At 44.6% G+C, this 27380-nt stretch overlaps 1 protein-coding gene across 31 annotated transcripts in view; it reads right to left on the bottom strand.

Annotated features, from left to right (window-relative positions):
• Window positions 1-911: 911 nt before the first annotated feature.
• LOC110490386 (myotubularin-related protein 5) overlaps window positions 912-27380 on the bottom strand; it is an 81092-nt gene continuing 54623 nt past the window's right edge. For 8 of the 31 annotated variants that reach the window (XM_090200540.1, XM_090200550.1, XM_036944749.2 and 5 more), the window contains 29 exons: window positions 26307-26517; window positions 25684-25796; window positions 25349-25498; window positions 24994-25062; window positions 24710-24868; window positions 24249-24529; window positions 23787-23959; window positions 23453-23526; window positions 21023-21215; window positions 20800-20927; window positions 20424-20599; window positions 18947-19083; window positions 18526-18733; window positions 17905-18101; window positions 16008-16145; window positions 14520-14615; window positions 14101-14175; window positions 11677-11849; window positions 11369-11545; window positions 11093-11194; window positions 10739-10924; window positions 5509-5635; window positions 5155-5285; window positions 4669-4911; window positions 4454-4561; window positions 4020-4225; window positions 3835-3922; window positions 3619-3750; window positions 912-3456 (listed from right to left, as the gene is read on the bottom strand). In XM_090200540.1, coding sequence (XP_090056666.1) covers window positions 3358-3456; window positions 3619-3750; window positions 3835-3922; window positions 4020-4225; window positions 4454-4561; window positions 4669-4911; window positions 5155-5285; window positions 5509-5635; window positions 10739-10924; window positions 11093-11194; window positions 11369-11545; window positions 11677-11849; window positions 14101-14175; window positions 14520-14615; window positions 16008-16145; window positions 17905-18101; window positions 18526-18733; window positions 18947-19083; window positions 20424-20599; window positions 20800-20927; window positions 21023-21215; window positions 23453-23526; window positions 23787-23959; window positions 24249-24529; window positions 24710-24868; window positions 24994-25062; window positions 25349-25498; window positions 25684-25796; window positions 26307-26517 — 4350 coding nt within the window. In that variant the 3' untranslated portion in view covers window positions 912-3357. Of the gene's footprint in view, window positions 3457-3618; window positions 3751-3834; window positions 3923-4019; window positions 4226-4453; window positions 4562-4668; window positions 4912-5154; window positions 5286-5508; window positions 5636-10738; window positions 10925-11092; window positions 11195-11368; window positions 11546-11676; window positions 11850-14100; window positions 14176-14519; window positions 14616-16007; window positions 16146-17904; window positions 18102-18525; window positions 18734-18946; window positions 19084-20423; window positions 20600-20799; window positions 20928-21022; window positions 21216-23452; window positions 23527-23786; window positions 23960-24236; window positions 24530-24709; window positions 24869-24993; window positions 25063-25348; window positions 25499-25683; window positions 25797-26306; window positions 26518-27380 lie in introns of all 31 variants that reach the window. The other 23 variants (XM_036944746.2, XM_036944747.2, XM_036944739.2 and 20 more) reach the window with 3 other exon arrangements.

The following is a 27380-nucleotide window of genomic DNA, read 5'->3' as shown; positions in this document are numbered from 1 at the left end:
CAGAGCAAAATTCATTAAGTGGTACATCAACCAGTGTATTTAGGCATTTGACACCTAGCAAGTTGTGTGGTTGACCACATGAATAGCAAAGTACTTAAATGGAGATTTCACTGATCCAACAATTGGATGGATGACAACCATAGTGCTTTCACCCATCCAATCATGTCTGATCACCTTCAGGCAGAGAGGAAGGGGAGGATGCATTGGTGTTTCCCTCATTTTGGGACTGTGACCCAAATGGAGGTGTGTTTTGATGCCAAGTTGTTTCAATCTAAATATATAAAAGTGTGAGCGTAGAACAGATAATGCTTTGTGTTACCAAGTTAATGTCTTGGCTTGTGAAAGCATCAGCTTTCCTTACACCCTGTCATCTCCATCACTTTACATTTTGTGAACATCTTTAATAGCATGTTATCTTGCCTTGGTTAAGTTTAGGGTTGAACGGTAGATTCTGACCTGACAGCATTTTCTTCAAAAAAGTGCATGTTCTTACTTGGCCAGTCTGATTTGTCTGTCTCCTGACAAGTCTAACAATGGCTTCAGGAAGGCTATATAGAGTTCAGAATGGTGATCCCTGCCCATAGCACTGACCATTAACCACTCCAGGGTGAGGCAGCTCTGGACAACCATCACCTGCATGGATACATAATTAGATCCGCCATATCTATTTAACTATCACATCCACCTTCATACTGGTGCTGTGTCTAACATAACCAGGGAATGAGGTTGGTTTTACCTGGCTGGTGCTGTGTCAAACATAACCAGGGAATGAGGTTGGTTTTACCTGGCTGGTGCTGTGTCTGAACTCATGTAGCTCTAAAATTGAGCGCTTCATAAATCATAACTGATCAGAGACATTAACAGTTGTTACAATCTTGGACTAAATAAGAAAAAAAGGACAAACCAGTGAATTTTAAACCCACAGTGTTTTTGTTTTAATTCTAAAAAATATATTACATGATTGACAGACCCAGCTCAGAAGGAAACTTCAAATTAGAGAAAAAAAATTAAAACAAATAAATAATAAGGTTATATTGTACTGATCTGATTAATGTTGTGGATATAATCTAACCAAATCAGGAGAGATTAGTAGACTGCAGAAAATGGGATGAGCTGGCCTTTAAGTGTGTGTTGAGGTGGGTGGGTGACATTTTAAACACCCCACCTGTGCAGGTAAGCAACTTAATGAGATTCCGTAACTCCATTCCAGAAAACCCACCTTAACTAGGGAGGCTAGTTCTTGCTCATACAAACACACCATTTCCACTCTGCTTAGGGAAGGACAATGAAAAAAGAAAGAAAGACATTGAGGGTTTACTTATACAACACATTTTCCAAAAAGTAGTAGCATTAGTCACGTAAACACAGAAATAAACAAATGGCACATTGGATTCCTAATTTTAAAAATAAGTGGTGCTTTTCTTACTGAGGAGACAAAGTTAAATAAATTACTACCATAAACGTTACATACAAATCTGAGTAGTATATACAAAAGGAGTTAGACACAAATCTACAATTCAAATTTTATGTTCAACATGACAGCAGTATAACCATATTTTACACGGCAATGTGTGTGCGTCTGTTTTCATAACTTGGGGGCTCAAAATGAGGGCTAACCGATACTGCTCTGTAGCATAAAAAAAAAACTAACAATTGATTTAATTGAAATCTCACAAATTCCAGCTAAACATATTTTCTCTACAAGGCTCTAACAGACATTGACTCCTATGTACAGGCTTAAGAATAGAATGTAACAGCCTCTAGCTAAAAACACTGGTTTAGACAGAAGAGCAGCGGCGAGAAAGTCGGGACTCGCTGAAGTATTACTGTTCACATAGATGCAGTTGTTCAGAAGCCAAGCTGTGACTCACAGACCACCAAACAAAGGCTGAGTAGGTGCACAGAGAGTGATATCTTATCCTCGGACACATGCTTTTGAGACTTTCAATGTTATTAATTGGCTGCGTAATTATAGTTGGGGATTTGAATTATTCTAAGTGCCTTGAACACCTAACGCTCCTCTCTGGTTAAGAACTATATTACCGGAAAAAATTGGTTGTGTAGAGCACATTCCAATCCAACTGTCTAATACTTGTCACATGTTAAAATCCACTGGCACAACTGAAATACCATTTGTCCAACATTAAACCTGACCATAGAAACGTATCCAGGAAATCTGTCATGTTAGTCAGATCCAGTCTCAGCACTGTGCCATGTAGTAAACAGACTAGTCATCCATCCCATAATCCCCTCTGCTCTGCCCACAGGCCCCATCCACCTTTTGTTTTATCATTTTGTGCATAAATTAATTTTCACAAAAATATATCCCTCCTGTTCCTTCAGCATCCCTTAACATTCAACTGTAATAGTGGTTCTTATTTGTTTTTGAGAAATATAGAGGGAGAAGTACAGCCCATAGCTTCTTGTGTAAACACTAACATTGTTCTGCAGACAGACTCCCTGTCCGGTATATTTAGAATCTCCGACTGCCATTCTCCTGGTTTGATCACGAGGGCTAATAACAGCATATCAACTGCTCTGGGTGTGGGTGTGATAACTAGGAGGACTGATCTCTCACTGACCCAAAAATGTAACAGATCAGCTGTAAAAAAATATAAATTCTTCATAAACCGTTGAGAGGGCTCCCTTGGTGATGTGTCTGGGGAATAAGAGACATCTTAGAGGGGATCTGTGAGTGTCAAACTCCTCACGGGTAAGACTCGGCTACATCAGACAGTGACGGGGAAACGGGAGGCTTCAACGTCAGCTAGCAGGTGACCATGACGACTGTCCTGCATCAGTTGGGGCCGATTCTGTGTTCTGTTAAAGAATTCACTTCCTGTTTTCATGGTCAACAGGACATGGCTGGGCTGGATAATGTAGTTCATCATTACTTCCTCCCTGGTGTGTGGAGGAATGAGAGTTGTAGTCTCTAGGAGATGGGAGTCTGGCTACATCTGCATGCTGGAACATGCTGGAGGCCCCAGTTAGATTACTGAGAAACTGTCCATCTTCAAGCTCACACAACAAACTACATCATGCTTGTTTAATTTTGCATAGACATCCAGCGCAAAGAGTGGTTGTACTACCAAGGTGACAGGCTGCAGCCAGCAACACGGTGAGACAAAAGCGAGTGGTCATTCAGGGACTTCTTACTTTAATTTTTTTATAACAAAAAGACTGAAACGTGACATCAGTTCAACGGCGCTCAACTGTGGAAAGGACTCTGTCTCAATCCCGCCTCCTTCTGGAGAGGAACTCCTGTGATTGGCCAGCAGAGATGTCCATCGGGTGCCTCAGCATTGCTCATTGGTTCCTGGTTGGATAGTTCCTGTTATGGTGGAGCTGTGCATCTTTCTAGGCATCAGAGAGGCAGCTCTGAATACTGTCCATCCACAGCTGTGCGTTGGGGCTGTCCTGCGCACAGAAGTTATACACTCGTTTGGTCGTCTTGAGCTGCCGTAGAAAGAGAACGAGAGAGGTTAAGACTGTTTGACCGTTATGTTACCGTGTAGATTTCCTTTTTACATTGGAGTCATTTTGCAAACACATTCGCTGATCATAACATGTCACAATACACACATAAAAACCATCACACTGAGGCCTCTGGTAACTCACATCGAAGAAGGCTTTCTCCTCTATGTTTTTGGGCGCTCCCATGGTGGGCGTGCCTGGAATGACGGACTCCACCTCCGCCAGCTCAATCACCCCCTTACACTCCTTGTCCTGCCTGGTCTCATAGTATCTCAGCTAGACAGAGATAAATCATTATCACCATCAGTCCATCATCACCATCAGTCCATCATCACCATCAGTCCACCTCCCTCCTCTTACCTGATGTTTGGTCTTGTCCAGCACAAACCAGCGGGGTTTCCATGGCTTCAGCAACGCACCTTTCTTAAACAGGATGCCCTCAAAACTCCTGGGAGTCAAAGGTAGAGGAAACCCAGTCAGCCACTTTCGTAACACACAGAGGGGTAATGTGTTGCTGGGGCAGTGATAAGAGTGGGGGTACAGACCTGTTCTCACTCTCCGTGCTCTGGAACTGGCTGTATAGGGTGCTGGTGCTGGGGCGCCCAGCCACAGGGGTGGAGGTGGTGCTGGTCTCACGGTCCATGGCCAGGTTAATGGAGGAGCCCACTCCACTCTCCGGAAGGTACACCCCCTGAGACCGCCGCTGGTGACTCAGATTGGACGACATCAGCAAGGAGCTGTTGAAAGACGGCTGAAAGAGCGAGAGAACGGAGGACGAGCAAGAAAACACAGAGGGCTAATATATTCAATAAAACATAAATAGTTGCCACAAGAGGTCAGTAGAACACATTACTATAAATCTACAAGCAGTTATTTTCAAATAATCTTCAAAGGGTCTAAGTGTAAGTTTGTTAGAAGGATGGCATCCTAATAGCCAGTGAAACCCTAGGTTAGCTTCTGGTTGTCAAGCGTTTCTCACCCTGTTCTCCAGCTTGGCCTCGGCCCGTTGGTTGGCCTTGATCTTGTCCCAGGTGTCCTTCCATTTCTCTGGTGGCAGCCCCAACTCTGCCTCCAGACTCTGCAGGTCCTAGGACAGTCAGATTCATGTATAAGAATTTATACAACAAGTTAGGGTTATACAGGGACTACTGCAGTATACTGATGGTACGTAATGTGTAAGTAATCGCCACTAACCTGCAGCAGTTTGGTGATGGCGTCGGGTACCACTCTGCTGCGGCTGTCGTAGCAGGGCCAGACGATGCGTCGCTGGGACTTGGGGGTGGTGGTGTCTGGTTTGTCAGGTACCTCCTCAGCCAGCCTCTCCTGCCGGCCCCTCTGCACCAGCTCCCAGTCGTAAGACGGGCCCTCAGACAGCGTCTCTTCTGTGTAGAAGTCCCACACCTTCAGGTTGGAGATGAAGCTGTACGGCCGCAACACCTGGGGAAAAGAAAATAGTAAAAACAGACGGATTTAGCTAGTAAATGACCACATGGATTTATTTTTGTTACCACAAAACGTACATGTAATAACTACAAGATCATCTAGTACATCTTAGCTCTAAGATCGTAAAACTAAACCTCCACTTGATTAGAAAATGGATCAAATCCACTTGAATTTTCAGTAAACTTCCCCACCAGGGGGCAGTCTAACGCAACCAAGTTGTGTTCCAGGTTCACTCACCTCCTCATCCTCTGGTGAGAACATGTAGTTGAAGAAGATAGGTGTTTTCTTGTTGAGCCGGTCGATGTAATCCCACACTGACTTACACACCTGCGGGTTCTTCCTCTCCCCCTTCTCCTCGTACAGAACCCCTTAACACAAACGGAAGGTTCATCAACTCACTGAACACACTCAACTGGCATACAAGTTACACTTAAACACCCAAAAGTGTACCGAAATAACCTACTTATAAGAATTCAGATAGTATCTATGGGGTCTGGAGTTTCTCCTAACCATGTAACCTAAATCTAGAGAAAGGCCATCTGATAAGGGGAAAACTCGAGCCCTTATCTGTAGAACAAAGAAAAGGCTCACCGAGCTCAATGCGTTCGTAGTCCGAGTCGAGCAGGAAGGTTCTGAAGCGGTTGGACACGTAGTGGTAGGCCAGGAACTTCAGGTAGTACTGACTGAACTCAAACTCCATGGGGAACTGCAGGTGGATCTGCAGGGGGGACAGGATTTAAGGTAACACGTCAGTTGCCCTTCCTCTGTTTACTGCTTCCTGATCGTCAAACATTCACGGGCCTTTTCTCAACTGGATTTGCTCAACTCCTGTGTCCTCTTTCACCTCCTTTAGAAAAAGTTCAAAGGTAATCGAGGAGAGGCGGCGAGGAGAAGGAAAACGAGCTTAGACTCTCCTCTCCCGCGTCAACAGGCGAATGTGATAAATGACGTGATAAAACAAAATGTAGCTAGTTGTGCAAGACATTTTATAGATAAAAGTAGCATAGTTTTTAAACGTGTATATGCTTTTCTCCTACGAAAAAAACAAAAGCTGATTCAAATGGGGTGTGGCAGATCTCAAAACTCTTCCACGAAGAACTCCGATAGGATACATACAGTACATTTGGAAAGTATTCATACCCCTTAACTTTTTCATTTTTTCTCAATCTACCCACTATAGCCCATAATGATGAAGTAAAAACTGTTTAGACATTTTTGCAAGAGTATTACACATTTTAAACTGAAATACCACATTAAACAAGTATTCAGACCCTTTACTTCATTGAAGCACCTTTGGCAGCGATTACAGCCTTGAGTCTTCTTGGCTATGATGCTACAAGCTTGGCACACCTGTATTTGGGAAGTTTCTCCCATTCTTCACTGCTGATCCTCTCAAGCTCTGTCAGGTTGGATGGGGAGCATCGCTGCACATCTATTTTCAGGTCTCTCCAGAGATGTTCGATCAGGTTCAAGTCTGGGCTCTGCCCGGGCGACTCCAGGACATTTAGAAACTTGTCCCAAAGCCACTCCTGCGTGTTTTGGCTGTGAGCTTTGGGTTGTTACAGATTGGAAGATGAACCTTCACCCCAGTCTGAAGTCCTGAGCTCTCTAGAGCAGAGGTTTTTGTCAAGGATCTCTGTACTATGCTCCGTTCATCTTTCCCTCTATCCTGACTAGTCTCACAGTCCCTGCCACTAAAAACCATCTGCCACCACCATGCTTCACCGTAGGAATGGTGCCAAGGTTTCCTCCAAAAAGAGTTCCATCTTAGTTTCATCAGACCAGAGAATCTTGTTTCACATGGTCTGAGAGTCTTTAGGTGGTTTTTGGCAAACTCCAAGATGGCTGTCATGTGCCTTTTACTGAGGAGTGGCTTCCATCTGGCCACTCTACCATAAAGGCCTGCTTGGTGGAGTGCTGCAGAAATGGTTGTCCTTCTGGAAGATTCTCCCATCTGAGGAATTCTGGAGCTCTGTCAGAGTGACTATTGGGTTCTTGGTCACCTCTTGGTCACCTCCCTGACCAAGGTCCTTCTCCCCCGATTGCTCAGTTTGGCCGAGCTCTAAGCTCCAAGCTCTCCGGGCGGCAAGCTCAAACTTCTTCCATTTAAGAATGACGGAGCCAACTGTGTTCTTGGGGTCCTTCAATGCTGCAGACATTTTTTGGTACCCCAGATCTGTGCCTCAACACAATCCTGTCTCAGAACTCCACGGACAATTCTTTCGAACTCATGGCTTGGTTTTTGCTCTGACATGCACTGTTAACTGTGGGACCTTATATAGACAGCCTTTCCAAATAATGTCCAATCAATTGAATTTACCACAGGTGGACTCAAATCAAGTAATTTTAATTTTACCTTTATTTAACTAGGCAAGTCAGTTAAGAACAAATTCTTATTTTCAATGACGGCCTAGGAACAGTGGGTGAACTGCCTGTTCGGGGGCAGAACGACAGATTTGTACCTTGTCAGCTCGGGGATTTGAACTTGCAACCTTTCGGTAACTAGTCCAACTCTCTAACCTACCCTGCCGCCCCATATTTTTTGCCCCCTCTTTCTCCCAAAATTTGATCTCGTCTCATCACTGCAACTCCCCAATAGGCTCAGGAGAGGTGAAGGTGGAGTCATGCGTCCTCTGAAACCCGGCTAACCGTGCTCCTTAACTTATTATGGCTACAGGGGCAGTATTGAGTAGCTTGGATGAAAAGGTGCCCATATCAAACAGCCTGCTCCTAAGTCATAGTTGCATATTATTATTGGATAGAAAAAACACTGAAGTTTCTAAAACTGTTTGAATGATGTCTGTGAGTATAACAGAACTCATATTGGCAGGCAGAATCCTGAGTTGAAATCAAAACAGGAAGTCAGAAATCTGAGCTTGTATGTATTCACCAGAGTCACCAATGAAATTCCCTTGAGATATGAATGATGTTGCACTGCCTAGGGGTTCCCCTAGATGTCATCCATCAATAGAAATTATAATGAGGCTTCTATGTTGTTGTGGGAGTGAATGAGAGCAGAATATATCAGCTGTCCATCAAGCAGCCATTTTGTGATCCCACTTTTTCCTCATGGTAGTCACTTGCGTTCCATTGTTCACGAAGAGAAGAAAGAATACTCCGGTTGGAACTTTATTGAAGATATATGTTAAAAACATCCTAATGATTAATTCTGTACTTAGTTTGAAATGTTTCTTCGACCGGTAATATCACTTTTTGACATTTTTGTCCGATATAACGCTGACCAGAATTAGCATTTGGATATATATACACCAAACGCTCTAACAAAAGAAGGTATTTGGACATAAATAACAGACATTTTCGAACAAAACAAACATTTATTGTGGACCTGGGATTCCTGGAGTGCTTTCTGATGTAGATCATCAAAGGTAAGGGAATATTTATCATGTCATTTCTTGTTTATGTTGACGCCATCTTTGCAGCTGTGGTGTTTTTAAATTGAGCGCCGTCTCAGATTATTGCATGCATTTCTTTTTCCATAAAGTTTTTTTGAAATCTGACACAGCGGTTGCATTAAGGAGAGCATTCCATGTGTATAACTATATTATCATCTACATTTATGATGAGTATTTCTGTTGAATGATGTGGCTATGCAAAATCACTTGATGTTTTTGGAACTGGTGAATCTAACGCACCAACTCTGATTTTTTAAAAATATAAACATGAACTTTATCAAACAAAAACATGCATGTATTGTGTAACATGAAGTCCTATGAGTCCGGTCCGCCACAAGGAGTCCCTAGGGTGTGATGAGCCAAGTAAAACATTTCTAAAGACCTGTTTTCACTTTGTAATTTTAAGGTATTGTGTGTAGATTGATGAGGATGTTTAAGAAATTAAATCATTTTGGGACAATTTTAGTCTAACGTAACAAAAAGCGGAAAAAGTGAAGGGGTCTGAATACTTTCCGAAAGCACTGGATGACTATCCTCGATGAAAGGTGGCTTTCAAGGAGGGGAGGAAAGTCTTCCATTTGCCTACCCTTCAAAATTGACACGCTCCTGGACCACTTAGGACAGACTTTCACCCAAATGAGAAAGGGCCACAGAGTCAGCAGACTCTGCACTCTCTCAAACAAATGTTTGGATGAATGGGAAAGGAGGAAGACATGTTAAAACCTTTAAATAATCTGTTCTAGCACATCCATATAACAGGATGGTCGGACATAGCGTACTCATCTGATTACATTCAGGATATAGTTGATCCAGGTTAATAGTTCTTGGCTAAGCTTTGTAACATAGTTTACATGAAGGAGACTATTTAAAGACAGTCTAGGCAGAGAGAGACAAAGGATCCTAGTGAGATACGGGTCATTTGGGGCGGCAGGGTAGCCTAGTGGTTAGAGCCTAGTGGTCACCTAACCGGAAGGTTGCAAGTTCAAATACCTGAGCTGACAAGGTACAAATCTGTCGTTCTGCCCCTGAACAGGCAGTTAAACCCACTGTTCCTAGGCCGTCATTGAAAATAAGAATTTGTTCTTAACTGACTTGCCTAGTTAAATAAAGGTACATTTCACCAATTAGGTGCCTTTTGAGGCGCATGAAAAACGAAGAAAAAAACTAACATTTTATTTCACCTAATTTTAACACTGTTATAAAGAGCACACTTTAAATGTAAAAATAAAATAAAAAACATCAAGAGGTTAACTAAAATTACTATAGTGAATTCATCCAGGGGAAATGGAAGATTGTTGTATGAAACAGGGAGGGGCAACTATGCAAGCTTCACCAATAAGTTGTTTAAACATTTCTAGCCCGTCTTTGTATGGGTAACAGGGGTGACGTGTTGTGCTCGACCCACTCAGTTACCACCAAACACCAGAAAATGTACGAGTAGAACCAGCCCACCAGCTTTACTCTACGATTTGATTATTAGATGGTTCTTTTGAATGAAAAAAAAAGATACATGAATAGTTTCTCCATATTAAAACGAGAGTTCACGTGGCAGGGTTGACCTTAAAATGAGGAACGGGGCTTTTTTTCCCTTCTTTCTCCTTAAAATTAATCACATTAAATAATTAATCCTCTTCAGAAATGACTATCAAAGCAACAAAATAACTAGTGTTTTTACAATGTTGTTGTTGGGATTGAGTGGGTTAAAAATCTTCCTACAAGTCAGAGGACACAAAATGTATTCATTTTTCCATTCGGTCTATATTCAAGGGCACTTCATTTAATATAATATGATTTTAAAATTCAATATTTGTGTACAATTTCTACATAAAACATCAAAGGGACGCAAAAAGCACTCATTATGGGAACGGCCCAGATACACTGAGTGTACAAAATATTAAGAACACCTGCTCTGTCCATGACTGACCAGGTGAATCCAGGTGAAAGCTACGATCCCTTATTGGTGTCACCTGTTAAATTGAGGCTGTTTTGAGGGCAAAAGGGCGAGCAACTCAATATTAGGAAGGTGTTCCTAATGTTTGTACACAATGTATGTCCCTGTATGTGTAATAATAACACTACTGACAGTAACAGGGGGTTAAATAGAGCAAGCCAGTGTGAAGCTGGGATCATAAATACAGACAGGACTATTGAAACCCTCTGCCAGAAACGCATCATACATGCAAGTCCACGTCACTGGCCGGGGAAAAAAAGAAAGAAATGCACTGTCACACTCAGGTAAACACACGCAAGTTTACTCAGACACACGCCTATACAGATAAATAGCAGAATCCAGATGATCTGGGTAAAGTAGCTCACATGTAAACATCCAGTGACACGGTTAGACAAACACACACACACACTTTACTGTCACACCTGCACTCATAAAACCCACCCTCACACGTACATACCTGGTGCACGCAGTCGAGAAACTGCAGGAATACAGGAGTGAAGCCGCTGCTCTGGCTGGCCAGGGTCTGGGCGCCGCGATGACTGAACCTGTGGCCAAACGACAGCCACTCCTTCTCCACCAGCAGGCGGAAGCCATCGAAGGTCCGGTAGTATGGGTCTGACAGAAGCTGGACCAGAGACACCACCTAGAGACAGAATCGGTGCGATGGTCAGACAGGATGACTGTAATTTATAGGTTACCTAAACAGCGGAGTGAGGAGACAGACCGTTAGCACAGGCAGAGACAGGGTTGAGACCTACATTAGCTGTGAGGTGTGTGTAAGCAGTACGTTTAGGGAGTATGTGTGTTGTACCTGAGTAGTGACGTCCCAGCCATCCTCCAGGCTGACCATGACTGACGAGCCCGTGTCTAACAATTCTACCACCAGGACAGACACCTGCAGAACTCTGTGGAGCTGGACACACACACACACACGTCATGACAAAACCACTTAAATCATACACACAGGAACTTATAAGGATAAACATACAAAAACAAAATGCATTCATAGGTCTCCCTCTTGCACAATACATACACTTTTACAGTTGCACATGCTAACACACACACACACTATGAATGAGAGCATTACCAGGCACATCCATTCGGACTCCTCCAGGCAGCGGTGGAAGGTCATGCTGGGTTCAGAGGTGGCTGAGCTGGGAACACAGGCCTTGATCAGCTTCTTAAAGCTGTTCTTCACCTGACGCACGTCACACACCTCGATGGGCACCACCTCCCACTGCTGGAACGAGTCCTGCTTACCACCCTGATGATATGGGACAAACAGGGGTCAAGGTTCAATGACACCAACACCTCCAAAGACTTGCGAGATATTGAGTCTTTATCAATATTCAAATCAGTAGACAGTCCAGTGTAGTATTGTGTATTGGCAGTTACCTTGAGCTGTGTCTTGTCTCCGATGATGTAGAGGTAGGCCCTCTGCTGTCTGAGGAACAGGGCCTCGCTGGGGCCCCCGTTGGGCTGGGGAGACTCCTTACTGGACAGCCTGTTCCCCACTTCTGGGTTGTAGGCACTCAGACGCCCACTACCCCGGATACTGCCCCACTTCCCTGGAGCACACACATACAGGGAGAGGTTTTAGAGGGGGTCATCCCACACACACATACAGGTAGAGGTTTTAGAAGGGGTTATCACACACATACAGGTAGAGGTTTTAGAGGGGGTCATCCCACACACATACAGGTAGAGGTTTTAGAAGGGGTTATCACACACATACAGGTAGAGGTTTTAGAAGGGGTCATCCCACACACACATACAGGTAGAGGTTTTAGAAGGGGTTATCCCACACACACATACAGGTAGAGGTTTTAGAAGGGGTTATCACACACATACAGGTAGAGGTTTTAGAGGGGGTCATCCCACACACACATACAGGTAGAGGTTTTAGAAGGGGTCATCCCACACACACATACAGGTAGAGGTTTTAGAAGGGGTCATCCCACACACACATACAGGTAGAGGTTTTAGAAGGGGTTATCACACACATACAGGTAGAGGTTTTAGAGGGGGTCATCCCACACACATACAGGTAGAGGTTTTAGAAGGGGTTATCACACACATACAGGTAGAGGTTTTAGAGGGGGTCATCCCACACACATACAGGTAGAGGTTTTAGAAGGGGTTATCACACACATACAAGTAGAGGTTTTAGAAGGGGTCATCCCACACACACATACAGGTAGAGGTTTTAGAAGGGGTTATCACACACATACAGGTAGAGGTTTTAGAGGGGGTCATCCCACACACACATACAGGTAGAGGTTTTAGAAGGGGTTATCACACACATACAGGTAGAGGTTTTAGAAGGGGTCATCCCACACACACATACAGGTAGAGGTTTTAGAAGGGGTTATCACACACATACAGGTAGAGGTTTTAGAGGGGGTCATCCCACACACACATACAGGTAGAGGTTTTAGAAGGGGTTATCAGACACATACAGGTAGAGGTTTTAGAAGGGGTTATCAGACACATACAGGTAGAGGTTTTAGAAGGGGTTATCAGACACATACAGGTAGAGGTTTTAGAAGGGGTCATCCCACACACACATACAGGTAGAGGTTTTAGAAGGGGTTATCACACACATACAGGTAGAGGTTTTAGAGGGGGTCATCCCACACACACATACAGGTAGAGGTTTTAGAAGGGGTTATCAGACACATACAGGTAGAGGTTTTAGAAGGGGTTATCACACACATACAGGTAGAGGTTTTAGAAGGGGTCATCCCACACACACATACAGGTAGAGGTTTTAGAAGGGGTTATCACACACATACAGGTAGAGGTTTTAGAAGGGGTTATCACACACATACAGGTAGAGGTTTTAGAAGGGGTTATCAGACACATACAGGTAGAGGTTTTAGAGGGGGTTATCACACACATACAGGTAGAGGTTTTAGAGGGGGTCATCCCACACACACATACAGGTAGAGGTTTTAGAGGGGGTTATCACACACATACGTGTAGAGGTTTTAGAGGGGGTTATCAGACACATACGTGTAGAGGTTTTAGAGGGGGTTATCAGACACATACGTGTAGAGGTTTTAGAGGGGGTCATCACATACAGGTAGAGGTTTTAGAGGGGGTTATCAGACACATACGTGTAGAGGTTTTAGAGGGGGTTATCAGACACATACGTGTAGAGGTTTTAGAGGGGGTTATCAGACACATACGTGTAGAGGTTTTAGAGGGGGTTATCACATACAGGTAGAGGTTTTAGAGGGGGTTATCACATACATACAGTGTGCATTCTCCAATCCTCCCTCCAAGTTTGACATTATCAACACACACAAGCCATTTATGCAGTGACACATACAGTCACTGTACGTTATACCACTAGACTAACTGAAAGCCATGCTGATAAAATACAAATAATTGAACTACTATAGTAAGATTGATCTATTTAACTAAATAGGCTATATGTGAAAATGATGCTCCAAACCTAACAACACTGGAAAAACACGAGTCATCAGACCACTCACAGCACACAGTAATAATCAAACACAGAACAGAAACATGGACAAACAGGACGATCTGCAGCAGTGTGTGTAGAGTCGACGGCCCACTAGAAAAGCATGCAAACAGATGCCTAGAAAGAAGGAGAATCTCGCCAACAAAGAGATTGGACAACAAAAGGTTAGTCCTGAGAGAGCGAGAGAGAGAGAGACACACACACGGACATCACAGGGAAAGAGGGACCGACAGTCGGGGGCACCAGCCAACGCAGACAGACTGACTGACGTCACTGTTAACAGGCCTGATTGGTTAGATTGGGGAGCTAGGGGTCGGTGCATACTGTACCTCCAGGGGGGTTTCTGGCCTTGCCTGAAACTCTGGGCTGAGAGAGGGAGATGACCCTCGCCCTTTGACCCAGAGCTGAGGTCAAATGACACAGAGATGATGCCCGTTAACCAACACCATAGACCATAGGGAGAGATGGTTTCACACAGCTATACATACACACATGCCCAAATATGGATAAGCTATGGAGATGAGTTATTATTCAGGTAACATAACCACCATTCCTCTTTGGGTTAAAACACACTCGCATGTCAATTCGTTCCAGTGACTGTTCCTTGGCATGTAATTGTAGGGCAAGCCACAATACAATCCCAAACCAAACCTAGAAATAAGACATTCCTTGCAAAGGAGGTTTCAATTAACTAATTGACGCAAGTAACACAACCACATACAAACACTGTAAAAAAACACAATCTCACCTCCTCGGCTGAAGGTTCCAGGTACGTCCTCCTTGCCTCCCATCACCTGTTTCATCAGAGCTCCGATCTTAGGCTGCCTCAGCTTATCTGACGAGTCTGGAGATAGACACAAGCTAAGAGTCACAAACTCTGGCTTATGAGAGAGTATGTGTTTCAGGGTTTCCGTTACGAAAATGTGGCGCTGGACATTTGATCGACAGCATAATTCAATGAACATTTGAGAAATGTACCAGACCTATATATAATTTTGATTATGATAAGGCACTTAACAGAACATGCAACTCGAGGATGCAACGGCTCGTGTCCTTCTGAAAATCCGAAGTGCACTTGATGTTAGAATAACAGTCCACATTCACTTTTTCTGAGCTAACAAGACGAATAAGGATCAAGAAAATCACTAGCCTATGTCAATCTACTGTTCGCCATTGTAGAACATTTTACCTATTCTATTTGTCAGCTTGTTGTTCTGTGCGAGAAAGAAATGGCCTATTCCAAACAGACTGGGACAATTGTGGGACGATAGATCCCAAATTCATCCAACCAGTACATCAAAATTAAAAGCAGTGAGGCTCATGCAGATCAGAATGTTTAGCTTAAAATGCTGATAAACGATTATTCACATTATAAGCGCAGCAATGCGCACACGGCAGTTATAGGCTACACGCTAATGTTAGTTACATAATGCAATTAGCGGGAAAACATAAAAATATCCATTAGAAACGTAGAAAGATGGGAGATCTAAAGATGCAACGACTAGCATGGATTGCTAATATGATTAGGATTGTGTTTTTGGCTACTGGACAATGAAAGAAAGTTGATTTGAAAACCAATAGAAAATGAGGCTACTTGTTTCATTGGCATTGGGAAGTCTTTATAAAAGAAATGCCTCCACGTTTACAGGAACACATTTTGGCTCAGCTACATTGAAGCAAGGTAAGACATGCCTCATAATATGAAGTTAAACATTAAAGTTTCACTCAATTAAGTATATGTTTTCAGAATACCATTTCCAGCTCACATTCTAAAGTGGTGTGTGACCTTCAGAATCATGCCTTCAGTTGCCTAAGCACTTGAAATAAAAATAGTAGCACTTTAATGCTGGCTATCAAAACAGTTAACACGTAATTGAATTTAAAATTGTGTGCGATGATTGGGCTTATAAAAGCTCTGGCGCTGTTTAACACATTCCAACAAAAAAAAAGAAGCTCTATCTGTATGACTAAAGAAAATAAACACATGCCAATTTAATTCCATGAAATTATGCAAATTAACCTATAGACCGATAAGCATGACCGGTCAAATGCATTTCCATTGACTGGTATTTCCAGCAACGAATAGGCTAAATAGCATTATTTTGCAATGGGATTATGCTATTTTTTGTGGGACAACTGTCTGGTGCCAATTTATCGTCTTCTCGTACATTTTTTTGGGACAAAAGCTGGCTATTACTGGCTAACGGAAACCCTGATGTGTATGTGTGTGTCCTACCGGAGGTGCTCATGTGAGTGGAGGTGAAGCCGCCGAGCGTGTTCCTGCCACTGGGCTCACAGTAGGAGGGCATGGAGCTGATGATCGCTTGCATGTACTTCTCCTGTTCCAGGCTGGTTGAGTCGGCCTGGGAGGGGCCTGGGGAAGGGTCACAACTGTCCATCACCACTGGTAAATTGCAGCTTTGCATGCTGGGTATAAAATGCTAAAGACTAAAAAATGCTGCTCAAGCTATAAGGGACATGAGCTGTGCATTTCAATGCATCTAAAGTGTTTGTCTATTTGCTCATTGTTTCTGATGAGTTGAGACTTATACTACCACATTAAATTGCTACTGATATACAGTTGAAGTCAGATGTTTACATACACCTCAGCCAAATACATTTAAACTCAGTTTCACAATTCCTGACATTTAATCCATGTAAAAATTCCCTGTCTTAGGTCAGTTAGGATCACCACTATTTTAAGAATGTGAAATGTCAGAATAATAGTAGAGAGAATGATTTATTTCAGCTTTGCAGGTTTGTAAGCATCCTTGCTGGCACATGCTTTTTCAGTTATACCCACACATTTTCTATAGGATTGAGGTCAGGGCTTTGTGATGGCCATTCCAATACCTTGACTTCAAGGTCCTTAAGCCATTTTGCCACAACTTTGGAAGTATGCTTGGGGTCATTGTCCATTTGGAAGATCTATTTGCGACATAGCTTTAACTTCCTGACTGATGTCTTGAGATGTTGCTTCAATATATCGACATAATTTTCCTCCCTCATGATGCCATCTATTTTGTGAAGTGCATCAGTCCCTCCTGCAACAAAGCACCCCAACAACTGCCAACCCTGTGCTTCACGGTTGGGATGAGGTTCTTCGGTTTGCAAGCCTCCCCCTTTTTCCTCCAAACATAATGATGATCATTATGGCCAAACAGTTCTATTTTTGTTTCATCAGACCAAAGACATTTCTCCAAAAAGTACAATCTTTGTCCCCATGTGCAGATACATACCGTAATCTGTCTTTTTATGGTGGTTTTGGAGCAGTGGCTTCTTCCTTGCCGAGCGGCCTTTCAGGTTACGTCAATATAGCGTATTACTGTGGATATATACCGGTTTCCTCCAGCATCTTCACAAGGTCCATTGCTGTTGTTCTGGGATTGATTTGCACTTTTCGCACCAAAGTACGTTCATCTCTAGGAGACAGAAAGCATCTCCTTCCTGAGCGGTATGACGGCTGTGTGGTCCCATGGTGTTTATACTTGCGTACTATTGTTTGTATAGATGAACGTTGTACCTTCAGGCGTTTGGAAATTGCTCCCAAGGATGAACCAGACTTGTGAAGGTCTACAATTCTTTTTCTGAGGTCTTGGCTGATTTCTTTTGATTTCCCCATGTCGTCAAGCAAAGAGGCACTGAGTTTGAAGGTAGGCCTTGAAATACATCCACAGGTACACCTCCAATTGACTCAAATGATGTCATTTAGCCTATCAGAAGCTTCAATAGCCATGAAATCATGTTCTGGAATTTTCCAAGCTGTTAAAAGGCACAGTCAACTTGATGTATGTAAACTTCTGACCCACTGGAATTGTGATACAGTGAATTATAAGTTAAATATCTGTAAACAATTGTATAAAAACAATAAAAAATAAAAACAAAAACTTGTGTCATGTATAAAGTCAATTTCCTAACAGACTTGCCAAAACTATAGTTTGTTAACAAGAAATTTGTGGAGTGATTGAAAAACAAGTTTAATTAACTCCAACCTAAATGTATGTAAACTTCCGACTTCAACTGTAGCTGGCTTTGGAGTGGTTTGGCGTGTTTTATTATTCCTAAACAAAGCCCAACATCCCCAGTCATTCCCTTAAAGACACCATCTAACTCATTTTTAGTGTGTGTCGTACCGGCGCTGGTGGCATTGGGGGACTTGAAGAAGCCCACCACTCCCTTAGCATGGAGGCCTGCAGAGCGCAGCAGCACAGCCTTGGTACGAGAGTTCCTCCAGCACACAACAGGGAAACGGTTCTGTCTGTAACAGCGGGAGATGCGCTGGATGGTGGAGTCTGGGATGCTCTGGGGCACGATCAACAGGCCGGGGTAACTGGTAACACACACACACACACACAGATGGAGAGAGCAGAGGGAGTCAGGATCGAGATGACATTCTGTTCATGTCACCTCAGAATGTCATGACCACAAGATAATGTCATGTGTTTAAATATAGTTTGTTCATAGGCCCACTCTGCATATCAAGTTGCATCAAAGTAAAATGACAATGTTGATCTATATAAATGTCAAGATCAAACGTGTACATTCAACCAAAATCCAAAACTTGGAGACTAAACTCAGGAAGTTACTTGAAACATGGTCCATATACGGTTTGACCATAAACCTATCACATGCAATTGAGATTCCCTATAAACGAAGAGTATCGAAGGGACGTGTATTTTGGGAGTCACACATGAGATTTGACGGTGAACCCGTCGTAAAAACATGTTCTATCTGCGGTTGGACCGTGAACTTACCTCCTGCAGACGGTGTACATGCGGTTGACGGTGGAGATGCGGAAGGGCTCGTTCTTGGAGCGCGTCAAGCTGTTACTGAGCGTGCCCAGTCCTAGCCGCTGGTAGTCACGGCAACAGGCGCGCTCCACCACGTTGCTCATGGTCTGTCTGTCCGAGGAGCGGATGGTGGAAGACAGGGTGAGGGAGCCCTGGTCCAACTCCTCTGAGACTGTAGCAGACACACAGACAGTCAGACAGAGTGTACACTGGTCTACTACATCAGGTCAAACACTGTAAAGAACATTCAACATTTTAATTGCTGAAAGTTAAACAGCAACTCAAGACTTTTACATAAAACATGTATTTATGTCAATGGGAGTGTGTGGATCTTAAGTCAAAATGCCGCCCTAAACCTTGACTTTGCTACAACACCATGTCCTACCGGAGAGCTCATCCTCGTCCAGCTCTGACTGCAGGCTGCTCCTGTTCTCCCAGGTGGGAGGTGAGTACTTCTTCCGGGTCACATACTGTCGACCGATCGTCCTCTTGGCGCTCTTCACCAAGTTTTTGGAAAGTGTTCTTTGGAAGGGTGGAGGGAGAAAAGGGAAGAGGATGAGTAGAGGGAAGAGAGAGATGTATAAGAGTTCAAAACAGTTGACTTCAGTTAAAGCTAAACTTTATGACTTCTACTTCCTGGGTCACATTCATTTGGGCACACCATAGCAAAACACTTTGCAACAGAAAATGAAAACAAGTTTAGATCGCACCTCCCTGTTGTGGCCTGTTTGCTTCCATTTCATGTCAAGTAAAAGTTACAAATGCACTGACTAGGTACTTAGAAGTTTAATTAACCAGTCCATTAAATCCAAGGCACATCCCTAATACAGACTCGACGGTAGTCTGTATGCAGAATTAAAGCTAATGAATGCATTAAAAGAGTGCTAGTTGAGCATGCTCACTGCTGCAGGGGGGTTGAGCCCGCATTGTCGTGAGGTTAATATCAGTGAATGAAGGGAGTCTTTTAGTGGCGTGACGACTCGGGGAGGAGATGGAAACACCAGGGACAAACACGGAGAAGCTGTCAATGTTTCCACTGCTGCATTACTCAAGATAGAAGCCAGCTCTCTGTGAGAGCTTGTGCTCTTTTCATACCCCAGATGAGAAGGGGAAAAAAATGAGTGACGGGGGAGAGAGAGAGAGAGAGAGGGGGGTGGGATGATAAAGCAAAAGGGGACTCTGGGGGTCTACTGGCAGTAACAGTAGACAGAATAGAGTGTAGGATGTGAAGCTGCATTCTTCTGTACTGACCCTGCCTGGAATAAGTCCGTGTGCAGTCAGCAGAACTAAACAGTCTGCATGCTATATGGACCATTTGTGGTGACACAAGAACAAGGGTTCACACTCACTGAAGCACTTACACTCGCAAGCAGAAGGTCTATGAATTCGGTTTAATTAATACATCACACCAAACACTGACTTTAAATCAGAGACCGTCAGATAAAAACGCCCACGTTTTGGATATATTCTAAACTGTCAGGACGGCTATGAAATGTAGGGCAATAATGTGGACTACTATATCTCCAGAGGCTGCTGCTTGGGGCAGACCTGATATTCAGCTCACATTACAGTGCAGGGGAGTCATTTGTGACCCACATCCTTTAGTGAATAAGCACTTTTTAATTGGATGTTCTGTACTTGACCTGGAGGATGTGAGAGGTGTGAAACGTCTTACAGATTTACACTCTCTCATTACTAATAATCTGCTGACTGACGATAAAACTGGAACGGTACTGACGTTTTACACTACGCTGATGTGTGTTGAAATGTGTTTGGCGTGTGTATGCTCTTCCTGTTTCCTTTTAGTGTTGTTTTGGTTCTTGTGGTTGACGTGAGTGTGTGTTATATCGGTCTGGTCTTACTTTATTGATTGGTTCTTGTCCTTGGTCTTGTGTTCGACCAACGTCTTGCCACTCTGGCCCACGGTGAAGGCGAAGGTTCCCTGGACGTGCTGTGGGTAGCGGAGCTTGTGCATGTGCTTCCGGAACACCTCGGCCAGGTCCGACGCCACCTCCTCATCAAACGCTATCTTCAGTAGCTACAGGAGGAGGAGGGCGATATTAGGAGGAGTGTCAGAAAAACACAAATGAATGAGTGTTCTGTCAAATTTTAAATGGAGAGCGTTACGGTGCAGAATGAGAATGGGGGGGGTAGCAGGGTTGAGAAGGCCTAGGAGCCTAGTGTTTAGGCAGTAGGGTGACGGATACGAGGGTGGCAGGACAGAGGGTAGAGGTGTACCTGGAAAGTGCAGGAGCGTAGTTGCAGACCCTCCTGTATGAACTGGTCCATGGACAGACTGACAGAGATCCTCTTCTCCTTAGTCAGGGAGGCGATGGGGAACGACCGAGTCACCACCTGCTCACCCACTGCACAGCAACAACACTCAGGGTTAGAGAGAAAGTGTGTGTGTGTATTACTGCTAACATGTGTGTGCATGTTTGTGTTTTAAACACCCTCCTACCCAGCGGGTCGTTAGGCGTGCCCTTGAAGATGAGGCGATAGGTGGTGAGGAAGATGGCCCCCTCGGCAGGGAGGAGGGGTGGACCTCCCAAGGCCCCCGTGGCCTCCTCCCGGCCGTCTGAGATCAGGTGCACCCGCATGCCATCCATCACCAGCTCCTCCCCCGCCAGAAGAATGGGCCTCAGAAGCTTGGGCTGCAGCACGGAGAGAGGGAGGAGTGAAGGAAAGAAGAGGAAAGGGGGAAGAGATCGGGGACAAGAAGAGAGAGGGCGGGAAGAGGAAGAGAAGGAAGAGGTAGATGTGGGGTAAAGAAATGGGAAGAGTTGATAATTGATGGAAGGAGAAAAGTAAGCAGATTGAGTAGCGAGACATGGTAGGTAAGGATGAGGGGGAAAGAGAGAGACAGTAGAAGAGCTGTTAGTGCTCTATGTCCAACAGAACTCAAATGTAAAAGCCATCTATACTTCAAACCAAATTAGAGCAAATTCACAACAAATGGCACACGTCAATCCAGATGCATGTTGAAGCACAAATGTATCACACACATTTGAAAACAGAGACATCAAAACATTTGATTGCAATTTGTTTGTTTTTTTTTTTTTTTGTTGAATTTGACCCCTTTTTCTCCCCAATTTCGTGGTATCGAATTGTTTTTTGTCTCATCGCTACAACTCCCGTACGGGCTCGGGAGAGACGAAGGTTGAAAGTCATGCGTCCTCCGATACACAAACCAACCAAGCCACACTGCTTCTTAACACAGCGCGCATCCAACCTGGAAGCCAGCCGCACCAATGTGTCGGAGGAAACACTGTGCACCTGGCAACCTTGGTTAGCGCGCACTGCGCCTGGCCCGCCACTAGAGTCGCTGGTGCGGGATGAGACCGGCCAAGCCCTTCCTAACCCGGACGACGCTAGGCCAATTGTGCGTTGCCCCAAGGACCTCCCGGTCGCGAACCCAGGATCTCTGGTGGCACAGCTGGCGCTGCAGGTGCACCCGCCAGCCGCGCCCTTAACCACTGCGCCACCCGACAGAGCCTGGGCGCGAACCCAGGATCTCTGGTGGCACAGCTGGCGCTGCAGGTGCACCCGCCAGCCGCGCCCTTAACCACTGCGCCACCCGGGAGGCACTCAATTTGTTAATGTTACATAACATAAACGGTTTGCCTAAATCTCAATTGGCTGGTGGGATCTTGGCAAAGACAACCCTGATGCTCAACAAGTAAAACAAGCAGAAGGGAAAATACAGCCACGTTTATGTGGTTATTTTTATAAAGTTGGATATGAAACCATTCAAATCTCTTAAGACTGGTATCATATAATGGCAATTTCCCTTAGAAAGAGGTAACATGTTTATAACCATTTGTATATTTTCTCAAATTGTTCTCACAAAATCATCTAACAGCATTCTTGGATGTATAGAGAGGTATTCAAAGTATGAAGAGTGGCAGGTCTAGTTTCTGTTAAAGACCTATAGACCATTTGGCTCAGGGCATTGACATTATTTCCTTTCCCCAGCGACCCTGGAGAGGCCTACGCTGGGGCAACGACACCAAACAGAGCAGCTCAACTCATAAATTCATTTAGGCACTGGTTTTGTAACCCATTTCATAATCTGTTGTGCAACAGCTAATACCCTGGGTCCAGCTCATTGGGAGAGGATTTAACTGGAACTCATATGATATGAATCTAGAGCTTTCTGGGAGGTGGGATCAGGTCAAATGTGATGGGCTCTCTGAGTTATTATAAGATGGGATAAACACAGAAAACTCAAAAGGTGAGATCCAATTGGACTGATATCTGATACAGGGCACCCCTGAGCTCTTGGTTGATGCATATGCTAGGACCCTGCTTAGTTGCCATTAACACAACAGACATGCCAATGATGCCGTGCTAAGCTACCATCCCTCTCCAACTGCTGACAGAAAACTCCACCGAACAACCAGAGCAAACTGCACCCTTCTGTCTGAAGGCACAAGTCAGTGACACAGGCTGTAGTCAACCAGGTCACTGAGAACTACTCAGCATGCACTGCTCAGGCTGTTGTCATCTACCGGGTTCATGTTCCATAGGCACCAACTGGAGAAAATGTAATGAAACAAAAAATCCACATTCTTGTTCGTATTGGACAAAGTCAGGTAGTACCTCCTCCATTTCAAAACATTTTCTACCATTTAGATCCAACTGAAAGAGACCCCGGCTACTGAGAGGAGGAGGGGAACTACATCAACCCAGCATGCACTGCTCAGACGTATTAGTGTGAGTCACACATGGTGCTGTCGCTGGGACAGACGTACCTGCCGTGGGCGTGGCACTGTGACACTGAGCTGCAAGGATTGGTGGAGAGGGGGTTGGGCGGGGCTGGCCTGGGCGGGGCTGGCCTGCGCTCTGCGTGGCTTTTGTCCAGCGTAATGTAAAATAAGGAATTGGTTACCTTTTGGATCGGTGGCAGTCGCTTACTCTCCCTGTGGACTGCATCCAGCGTCTCGATGTGCATCTGAACGATGTCTGGGGAACAACAGGAGGGGGAGAGAGAAACTGATTAAAACTCTCTCCTAATACACAATTTGAACTCTTGAGAAAACCTGGGTCATATTCATTACGGAACACAGTAGCAAAACTAAAACAAGTATTTCTTATTGGACAAGTTCAGGGAATCCCTCCCCGGCAGTCCTTTTTCTTCCATTAAGTGCCTAATGAATACAACCCTGATCTGTCAAGGAAAGTTCACAACATGAGCACCAAAAACACAAAATGCAGATTCCTACCTGGTATCATGGTGTGTAGTGCCTTGAGGTGCTCGTTGGTCACCCCACTCTCGTTACACACTTTGTCTACGAAGCGGTTGATAAATCTCACCACAGAGTTGGCCACGTCAGAGCTCTCAGCGTCCTCAAAGCCGCTCTCTGTGTCGTAGCTCTCCGCCATGCTGCCAGCAATGCTAAACAAAAACAACAAAGGCATCTTAGGAACGACCAATATGAGCTTGAACTTCAATGTTAAAGTCTTTTCCCTAGGCATACGTTTGTTGCTGGTTCCACTGTAAGATGTTACAAAGCTGCCCACTGTATGATAAGCTGTTTTTAACATGTCTGTTAGTGAGAAAGCTGTTGGGTATGTTTTTCTGTCTGTGTGTACACGTGTGTGTGCCTCGTTGTTGTGTGTGTGTGTGTGTGTGTGTGTGTGTGTGTGTGTGTGTGTGCACGTGCGTCCCCCACCTGTTGGTGTACCTGTTGGTGACATAGCTGTTGCTAACACTCTCCACATCCCCTATCCCGGACCTGTTGAGCAGGCGGTTCTTGCTGGTGTCCAGGGGCAGCAGCAGGTAGGACATGCGGTTGGCGTAGTGGATGGCCTGGCTGAACACCGTGCTCTCCTCTTTCTGCACGCGCTCACTCTGCTGCTCCTTGCTGAGTGTGGGCCACAGCCTGCTCTGCTCTGACGCCAGCTCCAGAGCGCCCAGCAGCTCCTGACCTCCCGCTGCTGGACCAGACTCCTGCTGACCGCGAGACTGGGAGGTGGAAGGGGAAAGGTCAGATGGGGTCAATGTATGGATGTACTCCAAGGACTAAGTACCATTATCAAGGAAAAGGCCTCAGTTATGTTTTTATTGCTGTGTTTAATACTAATATACAGGAGCGTTAGCTTAAAAAGGGTCTGCTTGTTGTGTAATTGTAGGGTCCGTTCTTACATCGATGGACTGCTCCCCCCCGTCTGCCTCCAGATACAGGGCTCTGATGTGGTTCTGGACATCACTGTAGAACATGGCCTCCCAGAACTGCATGTTAGTCCACACCATGTGCTCCTGCACACAGCTGTAGGCAAACTGGGTGATGCCCGCGCCTAGTTTCTGCCAGACACAAACACACAAGGCCACACAGAAGCTTTAGAAACAGACCACTTTAAAGCTATGATAAAGGACAATGATTTATTTATTTTGTGTTGAATAGGGATTGTTTGTTTTTTGTGACTTACCCTGCAGAAGGCCGTGACCAGGGGAAGGAGGATGGCAGCAATACCGTGTTCATCCATGTGGGAGCAGTCCTGAGTAGGAGAATAGAGGTCAACATCACCATACTCTCTCAATGTCAGCCATGCAAACACACCAACGATTTAGGCTCCATTATTCTTCTGAAAATATAAAGGCCTCCATTGCAGTGTAAAAATAGGTAGCATGATACTGTTTTGAAAAAGTCCCAAGGCGTTAAAGTCATTGCTTTCAGAACTCCTTCAATACAACCGTTCTATGCACTGAACCCGACTGTGTGCTGCGGTCTACAATAGAACTTTGTGTAGAAGAGAGAGACATTTTTGTGGCTTCGGCATGTACCTGTAAGGTGCAGTTCATCATGCGGACGATGTAGTCAAACTGCTGGTCGTCCAGCACAGCTCGGTTCTGCAGGACGTGCTGGTTGAGCTCCTGGGTCAGACACACCCTGGCCGCCCGGCCCTTCAGCGCTCGCAGTACCGCTGGCATCAGCTGGGGGGGGGGGGGCAGCAGACACAGGACAACATTAGGAGATGGAAGAAAAAAAATTAACATTTTTTTTTTAAATCACTAGACTATCATGTAAGTCAAACCTCTAAACTAGCTATAAATTGTTAACACCTTTATCATTCCAAAATGGCCAAGCACTGAGATGCTATTGTGTCCTTGTCTCTCACCTTCTTGGCCTCCAGCATCTTGTTGTCAAATATGTAGGTAATGCAGTTCCTGACCACCTCCAGCCTGCGAGCGCTGTTAGCCAGCACATGACCATGCCTGTCCACAATGTCTCCTGGAGGAACACCACGACTCAGCGGTTATTACATCACACTCATCAGTCTACACTGAATCCAGGTCAATTAAACCAACACAGAGATAGATGTGTCACACAGAGGTGGTCCGAACACAGTGGCCTGTCTGGTGGACCCGACACACTCATGAGTCTACACTGAAGCTACACTGAATCCAGCTCAGTTAAACCCATGCTGAGAGATGGGTCACACAGAGGTTGTCCTAACTAACACAGTGGCCTGTCTAGAGGCCTGTCTAGAGGCCTGTCTGTGTCTGGATCAGCCTCTTTAAATCAGACATCAAGCCAATCCATCAGACACAATCTCATGTTGGCATCTCTGCTAAATTCTGACCCACAACCCAATAGGAATGTCTGCATCAGTCTTTCAACCATTCATTCACTGCACTACTTAATCCCACCATCTCATGCCTATGCTGCTCCACCCCCCAGCCCACACTATCCCCAGCAACCCCCTCCACTCAGTCTTTCCCACCAGCTTGGCACACTCACCCAGTGGGGGTCCGGAGGGCACCATGCCTTTGAGCTCGGCCTTGACCACGGGCGGGGCGGTCTGGAGCTTGGCGGCGGCGTGGTCGATGAAGAGCTGGACCGTAACGTCATCCAGCAGAGGGAACATAGCCAAGTTCTTGGGGTCATTGTGACCAGGGCTCTCAGCTGGCCGCTGCACCTTATGCATGGCCACGGCAGGGTACGGGTTCTCCTGATGGGGGGAGAATAAAACGTGAGCGACCATAAAGTTGTAGGGGGAGAAAGGGCAAAGAAAAGAGATAAGTGGTCTCCTGTTATTTTAGTTACTACATTACATAGATGGAGGATCTTAATTTGACCTATATTGTCGCAGCAATAGGAGTTGAACACTTAGTCCATCGGTGGTTAGGCTATTAGCTGGACAAAAGTAGGCTACATGAAAAGTGCAATAGGACAATTGCATGTCAGCATGGCCAGAAAATATTTTAGGTATCTCAGATTGTTCATAGAAACTTTATTGGGAGGATGGGTGGTTGATACTCTTCGTACATTGTAACACAAACCATTTTGAGAAAATCCTGAAAGTGAACATTTCAAGGCCCTTTTTAGACCTGTAAATGCCTCCCATGTAAGACCCAGTACATGATACAGACATACCTCTTAGTGTCATTAAACTTCCTTATAGTGTTCTTGAAAATATGGAGTAATGATACCTTCTGAAATACAATTTTACACATTAATTTATTCAACATTTTTAGACATCGTTTTAAACAATATATTCTACAAGCAATGTTACCTCCCAAAAATGTAGGCACTTAACAAATTTCAGGTCTGCTGAGCGCAAACTTGAACGCTGTGAAAATTCTGTGCAACTTCTAGTGCAAGTTTACTGTGAACACCGAGGCTGTACTTGGTTTAAAATACAGTTAACAGTGGCCATGAAGGCTACTGTGGCTATTTGATCATAATATAGGTCTACCAGAGAGGCCTATCATCAAAAACAATGGAGGCATTGTTAACATTTTAACATGGAAATAGCTGTTCTATCATTCAGCGTACAGTAGCAGCTAATGTGTGGTATTCAACATAAGCATA

Source organism: Oncorhynchus mykiss, chromosome 15 (genome assembly GCF_057628025.1).
Source record: "Oncorhynchus mykiss isolate SJ-2025 chromosome 15, ASM5762802v1, whole genome shotgun sequence".
NCBI lineage: Eukaryota > Metazoa > Chordata > Actinopteri > Salmoniformes > Salmonidae > Oncorhynchus > Oncorhynchus mykiss.
The sequence above is the reverse complement of the archived record's forward strand: the minus strand, read 5'-3'. Positions and strand labels throughout refer to the sequence as shown.